At 36.2% G+C, this 17,715-nt stretch overlaps 1 protein-coding gene across 2 annotated transcripts in view; it reads right to left on the bottom strand.

Moving 5' to 3' along the window:
* The window catches only part of LOC127635362 (rho GTPase-activating protein 29-like), a 62,241-nt gene extending 47,966 nt beyond the window's left edge, over positions 1-14,275 (bottom strand). For both annotated transcript variants that reach the window (XM_052115340.1, XM_052115341.1), the window contains exons 1-2: positions 14,167-14,275; positions 11,110-11,481 (exon numbers count right to left, since the gene is read on the bottom strand). In XM_052115340.1, coding sequence (XP_051971300.1) covers positions 11,110-11,392 — 283 coding nt within the window. In that variant the 5' untranslated portion in view covers positions 11,393-11,481; positions 14,167-14,275. The remainder of the gene's footprint in view (positions 1-11,109; positions 11,482-14,166) is intronic.
* Between the last annotated feature and the right edge of the window lie 3,440 nt (positions 14,276-17,715).

Here is a 17,715-nt window from a genome sequence, read left to right as displayed (position 1 = left end):
TTTCAGCACCTAAAAAGTTAAATATTGCCAGAACACAGCAAACAAATACTGTGAAAATGACATGTGAACAATTTTCCTCACCTTTTACTGTTTAGTCATGCAATTAAGTCATCTAGTACAAATGACTCATTAAGAATACTGAAAGATTTATGCAACAGAACACTTATGCAAATGTGACTCAGTTTAAATGGAAATTGCTCAAATATTAATCTAATGAGTCAGTCTTTGGGGGCATAAAATCAGCTGTGCTAAATCTAATCTACATTAACTTAAAATAAAAGCACATTACGAACAATTCTCAAAAACATGGCATGAATGGACAAGCTGTGCTTCCTGGAACTAATTGGAACAGCAGAAACCACTTCATGTGTACAGTTTATGTGAGCCCTCGTGTCATTCCTCTGCTTGAAGGTTGACATGCACAGGGCAAGCAGTGTGGGTCACCAGCCCCCAAATCACTTAACAATGGGGGTCAGAAAATCGTTTTTAGCCGATCAGAGGAAGCCCACCACGCACGGCAGGCTGGAGCACAATGTAATGCCACTGGGGATGAAGAGGGGGTCTAATCCCACTCATAGCCTCAGCCTGCACCCCACTGCAAGGGCAGCTTGGACCCTCCACAAACTGCACAGTCACAATGAGAGAACATTTTCAATCACACTCATCAAATTTACTTCCTGTCCTTTTCCGAGGACGATGCCCTTTTTTGGGACATGTTTTACAGATGCCAATTAATTTTACATGTGTTCCAACTTATCTGAAAAAATTCAACTGCGAGGTCAGAACGCAATATGTGTGGTCAATCTGCTGGACACTCTATGTTGTGTAAAAATGATAGTTAAGACAAGTGCTAATGTTTAGATGGTCAAAAATAGAACAAAATAAAATCTAAAAAGCTGATTTAAACATTTAGTTAAGATAATGTCTGTAACACATTTCAATAAGTTAATATTCATTACCATTAGTTAAAACAATAGTTACCATGAACTAAAAATGAACAACACTTTTAAAAGAACTTATTAGTCTTGCTTTAATGTATAATTTGTACATATGCAATTTTTACATAAGTTGTATATGTTCAAATGAGTTAATGGAATATAAACCAACATGAACAAAAAAAGAACAATAATATTTTGATTAATGAACATTAATCAAGATTAATAAAAGCTGTAAAAAGCATTGTTCATGTTAGTTTGTTAATACCTAATTCCTAATGTTAACGAATAGAACCTTAAAGGTGCTGTAAGCGATTTCTTATCATGGAAAATATGCAAAAAATGTTCCAACTACCTTAAAGATATGAATGAAATAAGTGTCCTGAGATATCTCACCAGTCTCAGTGACAGCTGTAGACTTTGTAAACAGCAAACAAAAATGTGTCTGCGGTCCGCGGACATTGACGCTTTTCACCTGTCAATCAATTTGCTTGTTCTCATAGTGTTGTATTTGAAGCAGATCATGGAGGATATGATTCATAATGTTTGACAGTAGAGAGCACTATTGTAACACTGTTGAATTTTACAGCCACAGGAACAAACAATGCTGCTCTTTTGCTCGATATTGGTCTCAAAATTTACTTTGGAGGGCGGAGTTTTGAAATGAGGGGCCGTGGCTAATTCAATGGCTCAGTCACCTTTAATGTAAAGAGTTACCAAAATGACCAACTCTGGTCACTTTTTCAATCTAAGTTTATGATTTTCGTATTGTTTTGATTTTTATTTTGCCTATTTTATAGCCCACAATGCAAAACTCAAATCACTTTGAAAAGAAATCACACACCTCTTCTCAAAAAATGTTAGCACAAATTTTGCGTAATAATTTACATGACAGATTTTATACTTAGTTTGTTTGTTTGTTTTATCCCTAACCCTAAAGTATAAGCTATAGTATTAATTGTGTTCATCTTCGTTAGTTATTTATGGATTATACATGATATATATATATATATGTCCACAAAACTCTCAAAATATTCAATCATATTACTTATTATTATATACATTTAAAGTATGACTTATTTGATTAATTATGACTCCCTATATTCTTAATCATTAAGGACTACAAAGTCACTGTGCTAGGGCAGGACAGTAGCACTGACAATGTTTTATGCAAGGTCTTTTTTGTCTAAAGTGTCCAACATCCAGCAACTGTTGATCTAAGGCACTAAAGCAACAAGTGAGCATTTGTTCTGCAGGAATGCAGAGTATGTGGGGGGGATGGGAGAGGAGAGGACTGCTTTTCCCACCCCTATCAAAATGATGAGCTCAGACTGTGGTAATGGCCGACCAGGAGAGGGTCAATATTGAGTTAATTGTTAAAAATACACCCAAGTTGGTCAGCTCAAGGTTACACCAGCACTAATGAAACAGGGATCTGTAAAATGAACCATACTGTAATGAGATTCTGGACCCAGTTGCAAGAAACCCATAAAGAGCACCTATTGTGTTTTTTAAAATATTACCTTTCATGTAGTGTGTTATACAGCTGTTTGTGAATGTAAAATAGTCTGCAAGAGTTATTCAGTAAGAGTTATTGACTCCCAAAAGAAAGAACCGTTAGTAATAAACGTTAGTAATTCCAGACTTACTTCCTGTACTAACCTACATAATTTGGTAACAAAAAACCCGCCTCTGGTCTTCATTGGCTGCTCACGAACAGCTTTGACCTGCCCTCAAACACTACACTTAAGCGGTAGACCAATCACAACAGACTGGGAAATCTGACCAATCAGAGCAGAGTATGCTCTCTGAAAGGAGTTTAGAATGAACGCTTTTGAATGGATCATTGAACGAGTCGTTTTTGACACTGGGGAAAAAAAGGTAATGCTGCAATTTAAATTATGAGCAAATTAAAGTGTTTTTTGACCTTGGATGCATGTAAATCTATTGTATGATACCTTTAAAACAAAATTAGGCATGTTTAAAAACCATAATAGGAGCACTTTAAGTCACAAAAACCCAAAGTTATAATTGCAAGGGTATATTATCACTAAGGGTTTTCTAAGCTGAATGGGTTCCTTTTATATATCCTATTGAATATATTTAAAAGTCTAAATATGTGAGATTAATTTTATTCTCTTAAATTAAAGGTTCACTTATATACGCTTACATGAGATGAAGACTCCAGTCATATCAGTAGCCTTATAAAAACTGGTTTATTTTACATGAAGCTGGGCTGCCTCATTGAGATCACATGACCAGCCAATTACTACTTATTTTATCTCAATAAATCACCCTATTATAAGACACTTTAGCTCACAGAATTATTAATCATGGCTGACTGCAAATAGCACATGTTTAAAATGGCATCAGTAACTAAAAAACTGTCCTTTTTTTCATTTTCATTGTCGGTATTCCAGTGTGGATGAGAGGCATAAAAGTAGACAAATCAATGTGTTTTCATTTTCCTTATGTCAGTAACTACGTTTCCATCCAAGGATCTTTTGCGATCAAAATAAAGCTGATGGAAACGCAAATTATCACAAAAATTTCACAAAGGTTGACGTTTAACTCTAGCGCATAATCTTTATGTCGATACTTCAAATGTCACGAAAAACTGGTTTGGAAACACTTTTTGTCGAGAAAATTGCCATTAATGCAAAAATATATTGTTACATGACAGAATTTACCCCAATCATTAGCCTGTGTTATCATGACGATGGTATACATCCTTATTGTACATGATTATGGATTAATCTTAACAGAATATAGATCCGATGCTGCAAACATGACACTTCCAGAAGTGCCAACACAAATATCTCATATCATGCACATTGACAATTGCAAGGAGAACAATGTAATGGCAAATTAATGATTAATTTAATCATGGTAGACATCCATTTATTTAATAAAGTTGCTTTTACACACCATTCAAAATAATAAATGGAAATAGCCCTTACAAAATAAACATAATTTCTGTGCACAAAGATGTTTTAAATTTAAAATAAATACACAATACTAGAAGAAAAACATCAGTGTGCTTTTTTGAAACACTAACATACAGCCCAATTCTTTAAAATGATTGTTTAGTTTACTTTTGAAAAAATGCCAGCAAAATTCTCTGTATTAAATTAAATAAATTAGCCTACCAAATGAAAAAAGCATTAAATAAAATAATTAATTGCCAAACGAAAAAAATTATATTGTTAGGCCTATATACTAGCCTTTTCCTTACACAAACTTAAATTAGCCTTACCCTGTTCTGTAGACAAAAAAGTCGGCTGAATGACATTCTCAGAATGTTCTACACTTTTTCAAGACTATAAACTATGAAAACTATTTGTCCATTGCTGAGTTCACATTCAGAAAATGAGCTTTTGAACATTTTAAAACTTTTAAATATTTTAAATCTAACCTCTATACCTCGGATTGCATTTGCTGAACTTCATAAAATTTAAATTTCATTATGATGCTAAAATTTATTTGAGATGACAATCGAGTTCAGTTGGTCATTAAAAGTTGCTGGACAAATATGCGGGACATATTGCAGTTGTTATGGCAATGCTTTAGATTAGATGATTGTTCAAAATAGCCTATTGAATATCAGGAATATCATGTTCATACAACAATTTTTATTTAATAGTTGTGCACACATCACATAGATGGATGGTCCTTATACTAAGACTGAAAGTTTCCCCTACTACTTGATGCAGGTTGCCAGCTTGAACAGGGCCATGACGAATCACTTTTGGGTTGGAACTGGTGGCAACCTACAATAGTCGCAATATCAGGACCAATATTACAGTCCTATCAGAAGGGCAACAGCTCCCTTTTGATTTCAATTCCTCGTCTTCTGATTGCATTTATTTGTGAAATGAAAATGACATTAAGCTGGCTAATTTCAATGAATTGTCTCAATACTCTCCCCATTTTAACAAAACTTCAGAGGAAAAAATAATGGGAAGCGAAAGGTACGAAAAGTTGATAGAAACTAGGCTATTGTATACAAAGAATGTGTATGAAATGCTCAGTTTTCGGTGGAGTAAAATGGCATTCTATTGTGGATGAGGGGCGTGAGCGTAGCAACATTTATGCATTTTCAAATGGAAATGTATTATTGTGGACATGGCCTGGGTGTGGGCATTTCCATAGTCCATGATGAATTGACATATCGGCTGGCACAAAATAACAAAATACTGAGTGTACCTTTTAAATAAACTGGAATTGGTGTTTGTTGGTGGGAAAGAACAGCTTTCCAGGGAACAATTTAGCAACTCCCAAACCCCATATGTGAGCCCCAGGGCAAGCCAAACCATTTTGAAATATGAGGGAAATGATATAAACAACAATCTAATTATTTACCTATCCTGCACTTGGGGGAAACAGAAACTATTTACTGTCCCTTGGGAGATGCTTCTAAACATATCTCAGCTCGGAGTTCGCACAGACTACAGGGCGACCAAAGCAATTAGTGGACTGATAAACAGACTCGGTTCCTCTTCAGAATGGAGAAACAGGTTTCACTCGTCAGCCAGTCACAGGTTTCTGGTATATATGAGGGTGGTTATGTCAACTTCTCAGTATGCCAGACAGTTGTGTGTAATTTCAACAAAGCCGAAGTGTCCCAAGAACTATTGTCTTATAAATGACTCAGGCTCCGAGAAATCACACAGAAATTGTGTATTCATTCACATTCACACTGCATACTGAGAGGCAAAATGCTTGCTGTGGTTCCCGTCAGAATTGAGCAGCATGAATGGAGTGTCTCCAAAACATCATAAAGAGAGCAGTGAACCTTACACACTTTATTTCCATCACTGAATAGGGCCAGTATTCATTACTTGTTTTTCATTACCAAAATAGCTGACACATGCCAACCACCCTGCTGCTTGAGGGCCCATGGGACAAACACAACACCTAACCAGCTTAGCAAATCAAAGACATCATAACCTGGCTTCAGTATCAGTCAAGAGTTGAATATAACAATGGATACTCTGTAAATGCCACTTGTCATGCTTTATTGTATTATAGTGACTAAGTTTGTTGCAAAGAGGTTATAAAAATCAGGAATATCACAGTCAAATATGGGTAAAGCTGACATTTAGTAAAAATACCAAGTCTGCAATCAAAAGTCAGATATTTAAATATGAACACATTTCTCATTAAATTCTTCCAAGACCAAATTATGTGAGCTATAACATCCACATTTATTTGTATATCTCTAGGCTCTTAATGTATGTCAACAGTTGTCTCAATTCTTTCTATTTTTCCTATAATTCCTTAGGAGAAACATCTAAGACAAAACTGAAACTTTATTGAACCATACTGTAACTCAGTACTCCTTTATGTCTCCTTTGAGCTATAAAAAGCAACCTCTGAATTATAAAATGTTCTTATGAGAATACGTGACACTATTTCAAATGTTTCAGAAGTGACACTACCCTTTAATACTAACAATAGGTCACAATAAATATCCATACAACATACAGTACATAATTCTACATACAGGCACACATCAAACCAGTCTCTACCCTGCTGTAGAGTTATGGTCTCTTTGTCTTATAGAACTTATAGAAACTGTCTACCCAACAAATTTACCTAAATACTTTCATACTGACCATAAAGTTTAGAGCCAAAACTGCCAGTTATATCCCAAGTCAATACAGACCCTAAAATATTCCAATCCAATTACCAGCATGTCCATCACGAGTGACCCCTGGGCAAAAATACTTCTCATTGTGAAGACATCTTAATGGGAGCTGTCTAGACCTCATAACTGGGAACTGGGTCAAAACAAGCCATCAAGAAAGATCCTTTTCCTTTAATCAAATCCATAAAAATGTAAAGTAGCTCATGAAATATAGTGGTCTACCTCTGTCTCTTAACTGCACCGTCTATGAGAGCTGCTGTATTTAAGGTGAAATGCTTGACCTCAGATAAGGAAAAAAAGGTAAAAAATAAATTCCTACTATAGCAGGCCACTACTCCCTGAAGACAAATCTCAAGATTCTTGCTATTCTTGCATGGGAAAGTCGACTTATTGCCAGAAGCTGCCAGTTTCCTCAAAGAACAAATCAAGGGGCACGAGACAAAGAACATCCCCCTCACATTATTGCATGTGAATAAAGCAGCTGTTTTTAACCAAGCAAAATACTGCTCTCTGTTTACAGCTGTAAAAAAGGGCCTGCCATTTCCCTTCCTCTCACTCTGAAAGGTTTGAAAAACGAGGGTCTCTTTCTGCCGCCACGCACTAGAGACAATACAGTCATAAACTGAAAGGGTTTAAATCACTTTCAATCACACCAGAGCCAGTGATTCCTAACAACCTCTTTTATGCTCTGGTTCAGCCCCACCCAGTTCACTACCAACAATTACAACTTTGAAGATGTGTGCTGATCCAAAACACTAATCACCCAGATACAAGCAACATAACGTTCATTTCCTTCTCACTGTAGAGTAAGCAAGTAAGCACATGAGCTGTTTTTGAAAGGAAACTTGGAGTATTTCTTGATTTAAATGGAAGATGTCTAAAGTGTTTGTGTAAAGCTGAAAATGGACATACACGTTCCAAGGCAAACCTTGATGGGATAAAAACAAAATCATACAAAGTTACTCCATTAATCGCATCATAAATCACTCTCACTCAACTGTTCATGCTCACATGGTATTCATGTTATTATTTGCCAGCTCCACGTGACAGGGAATCAGAGAGAGAGAGAGAGTTGCGGTGAGTCTGTCACCCCTCCACCATTCTTGACTGAGGAGAGTGAGATCTCAGCAAATAATTCTGCAAATTTAACACCTTCTGCAAAAATCTAGTTTTTTTGAGTCTGCTTGTGTGGCGCCGGCTTTAAGCACCACCTCTGGAATATCAATGTCTGTGACAAAAATATGATGAGCCGCCCATGTTATTTTTTGCAAAGTATGATTTGTGAAAATGACACAGATTCAATCTATTCTTATCCAGTTGCTTTATATGCTGCTTATATAGTACACAGGCTCATATGGAATCGGTGCTTGCAAAATTCCAGAGAAAACAAAAGAAACTTGCAGATTTGGGACACCGATCTTTCACAAATTTCCACACATCCCCACCCCTTGTGTGTTTATTTATTAAATATTTTAGATAATTTGATAAGGTTTTCAGCAGCCATTTCAAGACTGCAGTACTCTCAGGTCAGTTTAAGATCTTAAGATCAGTTTAAGACCATGTTTAAATCCATTCCAAAAAGAATGTTTCCAAAAAAAATCAGTACAAAACACCCCAGATTCCATCTGGTCCTGCTCATACATCATTGTAAGTAGGGCTGGGTGATGTATTGCATTTACTGTATAATAAATGTTCATTATTTTGTTGATGATATGGAACTATCCTTTTACAAGTTTTTAAATGTTTTGTTCAAATTAGATGTAAAGTAAGTAAATATTGCTTTGAAATCTTTGAAAAAACAATGCAGCAATGGCTGATTGATTTTATCAGATGAATAATACATTTGACCAATCACACTTATAAAGCCAATTTAGAGGAAATACAAAAGAAATCAAGATACGTAATATTGTGAAAAAAGCTTAAAAAATGTCAAGCACTGGCACCATTGCCAGTCTACACAAAGTCACTGTTGGTTTGTATTTTAATACTTAATACACAGCGAGGAGGAGGACCTCTGCCCACAATCTCTGGACTCTCTAAAATTTTGTTTCCCGCCAGCCAATTAGCCTGCTTTCCTAAATTCGCCCTTTCCTGTATTTAGCTGAATTTCAGAAGATTACGGCAAAGTAATTCTCTGTGACTCACATGTTAGTGTGTTACTAAGCTTATTTACATAATTCCTGCTGATATATGCCACCAAGGCTAAAACACAAAGGGATCTTTTGAAAAATGCTACACGTGAAGTTCAACTGTTAACCTTTCCTCTCTAAAAGTGCAACTGTTTTGGCAGTCTTTTCTTGCAGATCTTTAATAAGGTCACTTTGCGGAAAGATTCAATGCCAAACGCGGATTTGTAAAGTGCCACAGTTTCAGAGATATGACAACAATGTAAGACTGACATAGTGGGAGACTAAAACCCCTGCTCAGATCTGGTGTTCCAGACCTTTATCACTTTTCCATGTTCGCAGAAAGTAATACAAACAAAAGTACATGTACAAGTCAAGTCAAGTCAATTTTATTTGTATAGCGCCTTTCACAGCACACATCGTTTCAAAGCAGCTTTACAGAATATCAGCATTAACAGACGATAAAACTGTAATGTCTATAAAGTCGATTAATCATCATTGTGTCATTTAGATAAAATACGATTTTTAATAGTGTTTAAAAATAATTAAATGATAATTGTATTAATAACCCCAGTGAGCAAGCTGTAGGCGACTGTGGCAAGGAACACAAAACTCCATAAGATGTAGATTAATGGAGAAAAATAAACTTGGGAGAAACCAGACTCACTGTTTGCACATTAAAGAGCATTATAATAAGACAAGGGTATACAGTCAGTCACAAAAAAAAAAAACGTATATTCCGAGTAAAGATTATACAGAGTATTTGCGATGATAATCACCACGTTGCTTTCATGTACTTACTTATTATAATCGTATGTATGACATACGATCCATTTAAAAATGTTCAAATAAAGAAACATTTTCCATCCCAGAGTCAGATTACAGAAAATAACTAGTTTAATCATTGTAAACGTGGAGTTCTATCCTTGTGATTTGAGTACGATGACTGAAGCATCCACTCGCGAGTCACGACTGAATGCAATGTAAATAAAACATAAAGATGAAAATGACATTAAAACACATAAACGCCATCTCTTCGAACTTAAATTGAGCACAATAATCCTCTGGGATTGAGCTGAACAGTGTGCGCAGGCTGCTCCTCACGAACTGGGAAAACTTTCTGCTGATAATCACCTCAATCAGATACTATTACACATTAAAGTGGTAGATAACACATATGGTGAAGTGCTATGTTAATCCAAAGAAACATTTAAACAGATGATGTTAACTACCAAGTGCATCCAAGTTGACTACATTTATTTAGAAAAAACATGATCGTCTATAGACAGATCAACGGCGGATGTTTAGTTACGCTACTATTCGGAGCCGGATGTGACGACACGCAGACTGTGATAAAGGCCTACTCTTCAAGGTAGCTGCAAAAGCTGCGTGCAGGGAAGACCTGGAGGCCAAAAGCAGCGGTCACACACTGGAAACTCTAAGAGTTACTCTCTTTCCCAGATGGGGTCAAGGACCCTTCATCACCCCGGTGAACAAAAGGACAGATTCCTGCAGACCCTGGACAACATGGCACAGACACAATGGGAGGCTGGAAACACCCCCCACCACATATACACACACACATTCACCCCCCATCCCCTCCTTATTAAGTAACTCTCAGGCAAAGGCAAGGGTTAGTGCACTGGATCTGATCCAAACGGACCCAAAAGGCACAGCCTAGGGAATGCAGTAATCACACATGCAAGATCAATCATCCTGTTCATTTTCATTCACTCCTCTATTATAAAACAATTTCTTGCTGCATTAAAAACGCTTCACTTAAGATCATGGAGAACAGAGGAAAAGCTATGTAATAACAGTGAAGTCCATCTTTCAAATAAATAGTTCTACAATCACAGATTTCTCATTAAAACTTCATGATTTAATGGCTTATATATATATATATATATATATTATTTATTTATTAATAAAAATTGCATTCTTTATATCAAGCGCACTTTATAATTTAGCATAATTGGAAGGTTGTTAAAGGTTCAACTAATGAGGGGTGTGATTGGGAACCCTGTTTGAAAACAGTGACTATTTTTGTAATTCCGTTTGGTGACACTAATGGCGTAGAAATTGTACGCTTCACCTTTGAAATGTGAGATGAAACTAGTCCAAATATCTAGTTTTAGCTGTTGATAAAACACAAACTAGTAACCTCTCAGACAAAAAACAAAGAACCTTCTGATTTCTACTGTCTCTTTGTTTAAGATTGCTGGAATTGTTTAATCAACACACATTGCTGATGGCAAATAAAACTTTCCCTTGCTTATCTTGCCAACAAGAGAGATAAAGAGAAGTTACTGACCTCAAAACCAAGGCCAAACACCAGGTTTAAACTCTCACATTAACAAAAGCTTCATTCATCAACCCCAATTGCTCACACTTTTACCTTTGGTGTTAAAAGCCTCCTTGAGGTGGAGCAGACCATCTGCAAATCTCCGCACATCACTGACCATCTGCATGATGTAGTCGGGATCAGCCCCCACCGTCTCCAAACTGTCCGATCCAGAGCTGATGGAGCTAAGAGAGCCACTCTTCACCGACTGCCCCAAACCCCACGACCCTGAGCCCGAGGAGAGGGGGAAAAAGTGGGAGTTGGGTAGCCGTGCCATTCCCAGCAATCGTTTGTTCGGTCCACCGCTGCTTTGCTGCAGCATCCCAGTAGCAAACATCCCAGCTGCAGCCAGTTTAAAAGGATCCCTGTGCACGTTCCCCGGAGATACTCAGATTCCTAGAGTTTGCTCACCATTGACAGCAGGTCCTGTGTGCACAAAGGAGTCAATGTATGGTTAAACCTCTAAAGTTTAAAGACAAGACCACTTTTACTCGATTGTACCAGAACCTTGTCTACTTGGTGGACTTTATTCATACACACAGTGGAGAAATCTGAGCTCTGCACTAATAGGGATGTCTTACATGCCAAATTGGTTTATCCCTCACTGTGACTGGACCTCAAAAGTGATTTACATATCAAATAAAGAAACCTTCAAACAGACTTAAGTGATATGGTGGAATGCATTTCAATAGGGGAAAATTGTTAAAAAGAAACCAGGAATTTCAAAGGCATGCTCTGACTGTGACCTGAGGCTTAGGAGAAGTTGAGTCATCCTTTTGGAAAAGCAGACATGAGAAAGAAAGGACACCTTTAAGACTTCTAACCCTATCATCTCCATTAGACTTCAGGATGGAACTCCAAACAGGGGCGGAGCCAGGGGGTTGCCAGTTGCTACTCCTCTTGCAATTAACTTTTCGATCTTTTTTTTTTTCTTAGACAAAATTATTGTTTCTTGGAGATTAGTCTATCTTTTACTTTTTAGGAGCACACACCAAATATTTTTTTATGATGGGAACCCTCGAGCTGCGAAACTCCGGCAAGATTCACTCTAGCCACAGGCAGAGCATACGTGCTCTCGTGAGAGTTTCTGCAGCATGAATGTTTATATGTTACCGTCTTCACTGTGTTTTCAACATGCAAACGCTAGAGTCCAGCTATTCATTAGTGAGTGAGCATGTGAGTCCTGCATGCGAACATACTGTATCGTTACATGTAAGCTCATAAAATCATTTGGAAATTGTTTTGTTTCCTTTTATGCTTCCAAAATTGAGTTTTCCTAACTACACCAAAACAGCAGCTAAGAAAATAGTTAACAAGTTTACTTTGAATGTCCAAGTACTTTGAACTTTTATCATGAAATATATGATACAGGGTTTTTACACATTTAATGCCAATATAATTTATTTTCTCTTTTTGGTTCATTTTAAATAAACTTGGATATATTAAACACATTCTAGCCTCAGCTGAACAGCACTTTAATTTGATATCGATAAAACTTGTTGCTGCATTAAGGCTAATATATTTTGTTTTTGCATAGGTGTATGTCACTAAGAGACATCAAAATAATGAGAAAGACAGCAGATAGATATAGCTTTCTTTTTCAGTAAGAGTAGCAAAAAGACTATGAGGCACATGAGAATGACAGGCAAGGTGATCTAGTGATGGTAACCATCCTATCACACATCTCCACTATACTTCTCTATATGTGTACTAACTGATTTTGCCCACTCTGATTTAAGAGGGATGTTTACATGCAGCTTCATAATAAGTAGATAGGACTGATTCACGGAGCTCCTCATTAAAACCCCTTAATCAAAGTAAAAAGAATGAATACAAGTCTTCTTGTATTGTACTTTTTTTATCTGATTAACTGACCAGGATTTTTTTTTTTTAAATGTAAAAGGGAACTTTTTGACTTATCAATTAACACTTTCATTGACTTTTTTCCTGTACAATATAAATGAATGGTGACAGATCCACCAATGGTGTTCCACGGATGTCATATGGGTTAGGAACAAAGGGTGAGAGTAAATGATGACAACATTTTAAATACTGGGTAAACTATTAACTATTAATTACAAACAAATACAATTTTATTACTAGTATTATTGTGTTATGGGCACTTAAAAAGACCAGGATCTCCAAAGTAATCCCTTTTCTACCAAAACCACAAACTCAACCACTATAATAACAAATGCCATTGCAATACAATCCACAGGAAATGCACAAATAAATGTCCAATATCAAGTAAACTCAGCAAATCTAGTTTACTTTAAAAGGTTAGAAAATTACAGAAACTTAGAGAACATTTTATCACAATAAAATGATGTAACTGTACTGTAACTATATTTTATAGGCTAATAATAATCAAACATAACAATAAACACCCACCCTAATATGTTTCTGACTGTTCTCTTGGAAGCTGTTCAACAGATTAGTACTATACTATAAAATATATTATGCCATAACAATAAAAGAGAAAGAATGCAGCTATGAAAGAATAAAACAATCAAAACAAAAGCATAAATTATAGATTGCGCTCAATGCCAGAGGACACTCTACATGATTTCCATTCCCAAAGAGAACCAAAGCAAAGACAACTTACCCAAACAGATCTCTACATGTTAGGAGATAAATCAACAAGGTCCCGAAGTTGTACAACTTTCTGCGAATTGTTACTATTAATGCGGCACCGAAACGAGTTCGTCAATTTATATTTGAAATGCTCTGTCTTCAAGGAATTATATGTGTTTACGCTTAACTTAACATCAATTACTTTATCCGTCCATACAGACCGAACGCGTTCTTGAGCTGGAGCTGGAACATAACGCAGGTGTCTCGAGACGCGTTTTAATACAGTTATTTTGAACTGTTGACACGACGTCTTAAAAACGCGGAACGGAACGGTCAAAGACGTCCGTCTTGCGCATGTTTACAAAGAAAAACAATTAAAAAAAGCGCAGAGAGACGCAAAACGAGTTCGGTGTGAACTGACCCTAGTCTACTTCAACCGCGTTCGGTGTGAACTACCCCTAGTCTACATCATTAAAACAATACAAGTCACGAAATTCAGTTTAAAACCAAATATGAAATCTGAAAATGCTTACTCACTTGAGGAATATATCTGGTACATTGCACACAAAGGGATGCGCATTTAAAACCCAAATATACAATATCCAAAATACCGTTAATTTCTCGCTCACCCACGGTAAAGATCTCGTGAACCGAAGTGGTGATTTCAACTTACGCTTCACATTCCGCTTGCCAATGCCCCGCCCTCTGAAGATACTCTTTAACTTTTGATTGGACAAGGTGGGTGAGTAGGCGTGGCCTCAGTCTCCACCCTATAAAAACAGGTGTAAGCGCGCTCTGATCGCTGCATTGAATTTGATACAACTTGGTCTCTTTGAGACTAAATAAATTAAGGAATACTTACTGGATTTGCGAACTATGTTTTAATTTTACTACAGTTCAAAGGAAGTTCAATTGTAGTTTGGCTATTATTATTAGGTTAGGCCTATTTTATTTCTGACACCAGAATGGAATACAGGTTTTTTAGACCATCACTGATGTTAACAAGGGACTCAAAATCTGTGTTGAGGATTAGACAGTGTGCCGTGCAAAAGGGCTGATTTAGAAAGGGATTTGATCCCTCTAGTGGCTGCTTTTGTAAACTCAAAGATACATTTACAAATAAATAAATACATACATCTAGAAAAGATTCTTAATGAAGCCAATGACTAAAATTGCATCAGAATGACAAAATAAATATGCATAATCTGCATGCACACAGACACTAAAACACCAGCACAACAAAAAGCAGACTTATTGCAGACTAACATGCAAAGCTGGTTCCATTCAGAGATGTGTCTAGGATGCAAGATTTTGATGCAAGATATAAAGCCAGTCCAGTAAGCAGAAAAGATTAAATGGGTTTCCCTGCCTGCAGCTCTGCCAAAAATATAATAATTACCCCCTTATATACAGTCTGTTCTACAACAACACAAATAACCTAATTCTCCCAGCAGATGGTTGTGTAAGTTATGTAAAAGGGAATACATTTCATCCAGTGAAGCAGTCATTCCAAACTGACAGTTAGTTTAATTAAACATGGACATTTCTGAAAGTTTCCAACATCTAATTTTTCATACATATCCAGCAATCCTGCTGACACAATTCTATAGTTTTTATGAAGATCTTATAGGCAAAGTATTCAGCAGGGGGAAACAGTACAATCTTAGACAATTTGTAATTAGAGGTTATATTGCTGCATTTGCAAAAGTGTGTGTGTGTGTGTGTGTGTGTGTGTGTGTGTGTGTGTGTGTGTGTGTGTGTGTGTGTGTGTGTGTGTGTGTGTGTGTGTGTGTGTGTGTGTGTGTGAGCGTGTATTTATCACTTTGTGGGGACCAAATGTCCCCATAAGGATAGTAAAACCCGAAATTTTTGACCTTGTGGGGACATTTTGTCGGTCCCCATGAGGAAAACAGCTTATAAATCATACTAAATTATGTTTTTTGAAAATGTAAAAATGCAGAATGTTTTCTGTGAGGGTTAGGTTTAGGGGTAGGGTTAGGTTTAGGGGATAGAATATAAAGTTTGTACAGTATAAAAACCATTATGTCTATGGAAAGTCCCCATAAAACATGGAAACACAACAACAGTGTGTGTGTGTGTGTGTGTGTGTGTGTGTGTGTGTGTGTGTGTGTGTGAGCGTGTATTTATCACTTTGTGGGGACCAAATGTCCCCATAAGGATAGTAAAACCCGAAATTTTTGACCTTGTGGGGACATTTTGTCGGTCCCCATGAGGAAAACAGCTTATAAATCATACTAAATTATGTTTTTTGAAAAGGTAAAAATGCAGAAAGTTTTCTGTGAGGGTTAGGTTTAGGGGTAGGGTTAGGTTTAGGGGATAGAATATAAAGTTTGTACAGTATAAAAACCATTATGTCTATGGAAAGTCCCCATAAAACATGGAAACACAACAAGTGTGTGTGTGTGTGTGTGTGTGTGTGTGTGTGTGTGTGTGTGTGTGTGTGTGTGTGTGTGTGTGTGTGTGTGTGTGTGTGTGTGTGTGTCACAGAGCACTGTTGAACCATAATGTTCCTTCTCAGGGGATAATGCAAGCATTTACTGCCTGGCGTCATTACATCTAATTATCCATCAGGCCAAACAGCATTCTTAAGCAACAACCTAAATCATTTTGAAAACAGACAGACTGACAGTCGCATAACCAAGGTGAAATAAAATGCATATTCCCATACAGAACCAGAGGAATTTCAAGAAATCCAATCTTCCTGTGTGTTCAGATTAAATTACATAATGAGTTCTATAGTGAACTCGAGCCACTAAATAACCCTGAAAGTTTAATAATAGCTAAGAATTAATAATAGGAAGTAACATAATTGTAAACTCCTGCTGCTGTTCTTCTGAGAAAAGAAAGTATTACATAAACCACGAATAAGAACTAAATGATGGGCTCTTTTGTCCCTTTTCAGGAGCCACAAGCCAATTTATTGTTGATTTTTCTGTGAGTTAAACTCTATTTGAAATTTTAAATAAATTTAAATGAAATATTCAGCAGTGTTAGGTATTAAAATAGATCACATACACATTATTTTATTTTACTTTCTTTAAACAATTAATTATTTTATATTATGTGTTAACTGTGTATATTTTGGTTATAATAAGTAACACTTTACTTTCATTAGTTAAAGGTGCACAAGTTGTACATTTTTGTTTGTGTCACCTTGGACTTACATTGACACCTGGTGTGGATGCAGCATCATTCAAAATCAATACATTTTAGTTACAGATGCCACTGTATAAATTCACTATTCACAGTCAGTCATGATTAATTTAATCCAGGAGTGAAAGTGTCCAATAACAAGATGGTTACTGAGATTAAGTGAGTAGTAGTATTAAGATGGTTCGAAAATGGCAGTCACCATGAGGGCGCCCCTGCCCAGGGTTGGGAGGGTTACTTTTGAAATTACAGATACATGCTGTAAATTGTAATTTGTAATGTATTCCGTTAGATTACTCAAGGTCAGTAATGTAGTCTAAATACTTTGGATGATTTATTCAGCACTGCAAGATTTTTTCACTTGTTTTGACTTTAAAAACTCTGCCAGTTTATTAAGACAAAATACACATTACATTCTCTGAAAAACCTAAATATCATATACAGTGTTGTTTCTAAAACAAGATAAATCAAATTGATCTTGTTTAAAGAATTATTTTTAATAATTTTACAGGAAAACAATACAAAAATTATTATCAAGAATATAATTTTCGACCTAATATCAAAGAAAATAAGACATTATGATCAAATGTGAATTTTTTTGATAAAATAAAATATGATTGTGTCTGGTAACATGTGCATGTAAAATGGCTAGAAATAGCATTTTAGCTTAGCATAAAGCTGACAATATACACAAGGTTTATTTCTATTTCTCCTGCTCCAAACTTCAAACTTACTTCTCTGTCTGCTCGTATGAATGTAACACATCATAAGAAAGTGTTTTTTATGTTCAAATGCACTTTGGATAGCATCATTTATAAGTATAAATGTTTTCCATCGAAAGGACCAAATATTAAATAAAACAAATGACAATACAATGCAATGTAATCTCTTCAATAATCAAAATTATTTTTGAAT

The sequence above is a fragment of the Xyrauchen texanus genome, chromosome 42, assembly GCF_025860055.1.
Source record: "Xyrauchen texanus isolate HMW12.3.18 chromosome 42, RBS_HiC_50CHRs, whole genome shotgun sequence".
NCBI classification, from domain to species: domain Eukaryota; kingdom Metazoa; phylum Chordata; class Actinopteri; order Cypriniformes; family Catostomidae; genus Xyrauchen; species Xyrauchen texanus.
The sequence above is the reverse complement of the archived record's forward strand: the minus strand, read 5'-3'. Positions and strand labels throughout refer to the sequence as shown.